Genomic DNA, 6,214 nt, shown 5'->3' with positions numbered 1-6,214 from the left:
GAATGTGGCGTGTGAGCTGTGATGTAAAGAATGCGGCGGGTGATCTGTGATGTAAAGAATGTGGCGGGTGAGCTGTGACGTAAAGAATGTGGCGGGTGAGCTGTGATGTAAAGAATGTGGCGGGTGAGCTGTGATGTAAAGAATGCGGCGGGTGAGCTGTGATGTAAAGAATCTGGCGGGTGAGCTGTGATGTAAAGAATCTGGCGGGTGAGCTGTGATGTAAAGAATGCGGCGGGTGAGCTGTGATGTAAAGAATGCGGCGGGTGAGCTGTGAGACGTCCGGCTGCACCACGTAGAAGGCGATGCCAGAACCGTGAACATAATCTCCTCGTTATTCCTAATAAAGGCTCGTTGTGACATTTCTGCTCCATCTGTAATGGAAGGACAGGGAGGGTAGTTGGTTTTCCCCTTTGTGTCTGTCTAACATTCTACTTTTACCCGTCACCATTTCTTGCACAAGGTCGTGGGGTTTGTACAGAAGGGCAGAAACGTTATCACTTCATCTCACGTGTATATAAATGTCTGCTCTGCAGGAGAACAGGGAGCGTGAGAAGGCTGAACACCGGAAGGAGCGCCTGGAGAAACGACGGTCAATAGCGAGTTGTTCCTCACAAGACAAAGACCTTCAAGATGTTGAATTAGAGTTTTTGATGCTTCGTCTTCCTCGCAGAGGTCGTCCAAGTCGAGGTCCGCGGCCACTTCCTCGCAGCCAGTCAACAGAGTTCCTTAATGCTTCTCCCCTGAATGGTGCACTGCCCAGATCCGCTGTTAGTGCCTCCACCAACGTGACCGTGGAGCCCATCAGAGAGGAGGATGATCACATAGCGGAGAGCAAACAGAGTCAAGGATTGAGGCGACCAAGAGAGGAAAGCACAGAAAGTGAGGGGCAGCCGGATACTCCTGGCAAGATTAACAGAAGACATACACTTGGTTGCCTCCCGTCTTACAGAGAAGAAGTTGAAGTGCAATCGATTCTTATTAACTCCCCAGTTGGATCTTCTAAAGATTCATTGGTATTAACTTGTGAGCCTGTCTCCAATTCTTCTCCGTGCACTCCTAATTCTAACTCCATCAGCCAAGTTCTAAAATCTTGGACTGCAGATAGTTCTCAGAAAGACCCCCCCTCACCTACCCCTGGCACTCCAAGCCCATTTCGCCTGGGGGGACTTTTTCATAGGAGGGGAAATATAAAGAGCCCTGAACCTCCAATCATACAACTGTTAGACGGCTCCCCACGAGAGAGCAGCGAAGCCTCTGCACTTACCACCTTTCTAAGGCGATTTGACAATGCGCTGCGCTCACCTAAATAGGGAACATTGATCTTAATTTTCAGAGACGCTGGACACGTTACCAGGAGACTTATTTGCTGCCTCTTCTGGACTTGCAGTCTCCACCTGTCATCAGCAGGAGGCACGGAAGGGGCGATTGGATGGTTTCTGGGCCAGAGGGTGACACTCCATCCCTCCTGATCTGCATGTTTCTTGTTTTTTTAATCATTGACCAGTCATAGAGATCACACACACATGGTCTATAACTCTGAGAGACCCCTCGGTAATAGGAGGGGATCCAGGAGAACGGCGTTCTTCCATTTCTCTGATTATTGCACTTTGAATGGATCTGGGACGTTATTAGACTTCACGCCAGCATTTTACAAGACTGTTCTTAAATGTCCGAGCCAGACTGTTCTGCCCCAGCCAGTGTTCCCATCATGCCCTTGGTTGGGTGCAAGCTCCAAATGTTTTTCATTCTTTTTTTTTTAAACTGTGAACAGGACGGTTTGTATGTGGATTTAATAAAGAGGATTTATTGGAGTGATTTGAGCTCTGTGTCCCACCGTGTTGTGGATGGTGGAAAGCTGGAAAGTGTTGGGCTGGTGGAGGGCTATTGTGTGCACATGACTTTTTTGAGTTTCTCTTAGGTGCAGTCTCTGGAGAAGACCGGTAAGTACGGTGTCCGCTCGTAGATTCAGGGGTGGGAGTGACTAGTCAGCCCACACTTCCTATTCACAAGTCCGTAGTTGGGTCTCATGCAGGGCGGTGGTTGGTTGCCATTCTCATTGTATTTCTTGCATGTAAGCATTGATGTCTCCCAGCAGCCAGAACATATATGAAGTATTTACAACATACAGCGGTCCGTTCCCGCAGCTCTTTATGAAGTCTCCACGTTCCAGGAGATCCTTGGGCCAGGTTGTCACACAGGGCAGCCAGATATGTAGCATCCGCTTCTGTGCACTGACGTATAAAATGTAGGGAGTGGTATTTGACCTACTGAAATCCCCATTGGTAGGATAGGAGATTTGCCACCAGACAACCCTCGTTCGTGTGCCTATTAGGGTATATGGGCATTGTAAAGGAGCCTCTATGAGCCAGAACCGAGCACTCCCCTGAACGAGCGGAACCCATTCTGGTGGACTCCAGCCATCCCTACAGTACAAGGACGACCATTCATCTGTAATACTATGTTTTCCCTATGGGCCACATTCTGAAGAGGGTTGTGTTTGACGAGACAACCCCTTAGGTTAAGTCTACACGGCAACAGTGGTCGCTCTAAATCAAATTGCACACGAATCAGGCAACAAAACTGTTTGTGGTGGGTCTGTGACCCTATTTTAGGACAAAAAATCCCTCACAAGACGCAAATGACTTGGGCCTTATGCACACGACTGTTTACTGTTTTACTGTCCACAAATCCATAGCCGTCCGCAATTGCGGAAGCACCCATAGACTTCTATGGGCTAGTCCATGCCGCAATTGCGGACAAGAATAGGACATGGTGTATATTTTGCGGATCATTTCACGGCCCAGATATACATCCGTAAATATACTGAAAGGTGTCCGTGGTCTATAGAAATGAATGGGTCCGCAATTTCATCCGTACTTAAGGATGAAAACTACGGTCGTGTGCATGGGGCCTTAAATTAAATTCTATGCAGGCAGAGTTGTTGTGACTGGCAACCTGCGACCAAAAATCCACCAAGGTTGGATTTTTTGCAACTATGTCGTAACGCGGCCACATTCACATTTATTTACTTGCGATGTCGCATTGAAATCTTTTTGTCGCTGTGAGGCCCTAGCCTAAAACTGGTCTGGTAACAGATGCAACTGGATGGATCTGCTCCAAGTAAATTATCCTTGAATACTCTGGATTAAGTTCATAAAGGGACCAGGATCCTCAGGAGAATAGAGGCACTAGGAGGCACCTGGGTTAATAAGGAGCATTGAAACCTATCCCCTGCCTGACACAGAGCTGGATAAGGTTTCGGGGGCATTCTAGATTGTTATGAAGAGTGATCAGATTAATTGTAATTGTTAAGTCATTCCTTATGATGAAAATTAACTCAATCATAAAAACCATATTTGCACTGCATTTCAGCCCTGTCACAAAATGACCTGCTGACATTTCAGTGATCTTCTCGTTCGCTCAGGGAAAGTGTTAACGATGAGAAGGCGGCTGCTATCACTCTGTCATGCTCATTGAATTATAAGGACAGACTGGTTGCTTTCAAAAGGGGGATGGTGCTTGAAATCCTTGTCTTCTTCTGTTAACCATGGTTACCTCCAAGGAAACACGTATAATCATCATTGCTTTGCATCAAAAGGACTTTACAGGCAAGGATATTGCTCTCTTAGGGTTGCCCTTAAATCAACCATTTATCGGATCATCAAGAACTTCAAAGAGAGAGGTTCAATTGCTGTAAAGATGATTCAGGGGGCCCAAGAAAGTCCAGCAAGTGCCAGGACCATCTCCTAAAGAGCATTTAGCTACAAGACCGGTTCAGCACCACTGCAGAGTGTGCTCAGGAATGGCAGCAGGCAGGTGTCAGTGCATCTACACGCACCGTGAGGCGAAGGCTTTTGGAAGCCAGCCTGGTGTCAAGAAGGGCAGCAAAGAAGCCACTTCTCTCCAAGAAAGACATCAAGGACGGAATAATATTCTGCAGGAAGTACAGGGATTGGACTGCAGAGGACTGGAGTAAAGTTATTGTCTCTGATGAAAGCTCCTTCAGACTGTTTGGGACATCTGGAATCATAATTATCCGGAGAAGAAAAGGTGAGTACGACTGTGATGGTGCATTATGTGTGGATTATTGTTATGGTGCATTATGTGTGGATTATTGTGAGCCCTCAACAGAGCGGAATGATTCTGTAATCTGGTACCACAGGTCATGTCTCCAGCCTATGGACAATCAGATGAGTCAGAGGTGCAGCCACAAGACATAGTGTCCTCATTGTCCATTCTCCACAGGAGGTCATCGGGAGGCACCACCATCACTCAGCTAGAGACCAGCAAACCAAGTAGATCCAATTATCTCCCCCCACTGTGTTCTCATCCCGGCTGTGGCAGACAATAGATGGGCAATACACATAATAGTACAAAAGACACAACTCACAGACAGTAGAAATACAAACGAAAGTCATTATAATGATGGTGACTAGAAACTGCCAAGATGTTCCTCCCCCTGAGGGGTATATAAGGGCTCCTGGGAAGGATGGAGGATGGAGATCTCCTGGATTGAGACATTCAGGAGAGCTGAAGCTGAGGCCGGTGCTCTGAGGAGTTTCCTGTGATGATTTTGTGGACTGTGTGTTGTTCTTGCATTGAACGTGACTTGTTCGGTCAGCATTGGATACAATAAACCCCCCTTTGGAGCTGCCCTGTCGCCACTGGCTCTGTTGATCGTGTATTAACCTAACGAACCCCATGACACCTGGTGTCAGAAGTGGGATCAACAGAGTGCAGGAGAGATGGACAGAGGTCTGCACACCAGGATGTATATCGTGAGGAGAGCAATTGTGGTTTACCAGGAGGCAATGGACTGTCTCGGACCAAAGGCTACAGAAGACATTGAACGCTGGGCTTGCGATCAGGCTCTGACTATGGCAAGGAAGGAATAAGTTCTTGTGCGAACTCGGGAGTTGCACAAGGAGACCATGGATGTTCTGGGATGTTTCGCCTCCAAGGATGATAAGTTCTGGGACTGGAATTGTTGTCTGGCACAAGCGGAGCGAGAGGTGCCGCAAACATGGTGTGTACGGCCAGCACAGTGTTATAAGGATCGTGCTGCTGCTACAGGCTCTGATTACTATAGATCTCCAGAGAAAGCTCCAGAGTTCCCTGAGGTAAGTGATGAGGAATGTGGGGCCAGCATATCCCATAAGATGTGGGAGCACCAGGAAGAGGGAAACTATTCTGGACTGGAAGGAATGTATACAGAGGATGTCTATATGTCTACAGAAACAAATCCTGTGGATGATGAAGACACATGAGATATAACTAGCGCTGGTGTGGATGATGAAGACACAGGAGATATAACTAGTGCTGGATCTCCTGAAACCTTTAGCACTGAGATTACCAGTGCTAGTTCTGAAAACCCAACTGAGGTTAAGTCACATGAAACAGACCCACTAGTGAGCAATGATGTTTGTGCTTCTCCTGGCGATGTGTTTCCTGCATTCCCCACACCCAAGGATTTCCAAGAGGTTGAGGTACCCAACTGTATTGTTACCTTGTCTGATTTGTCGGAGTTCATTGATTATGTGGATGTTACGGCCAGTATGGACTCTCCATGCACACAGTCTTCCAACATGGATGAGAACACTGGAGAGTCAGCGAGTTCTAAGGTGGAAGGAGCATTGGAGGAGCAGGTCTGCGAAGGACAAGACACTGGTCCCAACAGCAGTGGTGACCTTCATGATCGTGAGACTTTAGACCCTTTTCAATTATGGTCCTTGTTTTCTCAAACTGAGGTAACTTCTATCTCCCCATCTTCCGCCACCAAATTCTCAGGATTCACTACAATTCTGAACAGTGACTGTATTTTCTGGTATGATCTTTGCCTGGGTGATGGGTCAGATAGTCGGCCAGCATTACCCAATATATTGTGGTGGGATTAAGTGGGGAGGAAAGTGTCTGGATGGACCATGCGGAGTCTGCAGAAACCTGTAAACTGGGAAAAAGGTCCCAAGAAACCACCTGACCCCAGAGACTCCATCTCATGGGCTGGACTGTCCTGGAAGCCACCGGATCAGGTCTTCCAAACCTAACAGATGACGTGGAACTTTTGTCGAAATTTCTTGAACCTTGTGATGATGTTTCCAGACATTGCTCTTTGCCCTGGATATAAATGTTCACTTTCTTTACAGCCTGTGGACTGTTCCTATAGAACTGCACTAAGTGGCTTATGAGTGAGGTGGCCAGCGGCCTGTGTAGACCA

General features: G+C 47.4%; 1 protein-coding gene across 1 annotated transcript in view; it reads left to right on the top strand.

The window, feature by feature from the left end:
- LOC142740348 (FH2 domain-containing protein 1-like) overlaps positions 1–1,811 on the top strand; it is a 64,756-nt gene extending 62,945 nt beyond the window's left edge. The window contains exon 12 of the mRNA XM_075849897.1: positions 534–1,811. Within this exon, the coding sequence (XP_075706012.1) occupies positions 534–1,310 (777 nt within the window). The 3' untranslated portion in view covers positions 1,311–1,811. The remainder of the gene's footprint in view (positions 1–533) is intronic.
- The last annotated feature ends 4,403 nt before the right edge of the window (positions 1,812–6,214 follow it).

Source organism: Rhinoderma darwinii, chromosome 2 (assembly GCF_050947455.1).
Source record: "Rhinoderma darwinii isolate aRhiDar2 chromosome 2, aRhiDar2.hap1, whole genome shotgun sequence".
In the NCBI taxonomy this organism is placed as follows: Eukaryota; Metazoa; Chordata; class Amphibia; order Anura; family Rhinodermatidae; genus Rhinoderma; species Rhinoderma darwinii.
This window is presented reverse-complemented; position numbering and strand designations above follow the sequence as displayed.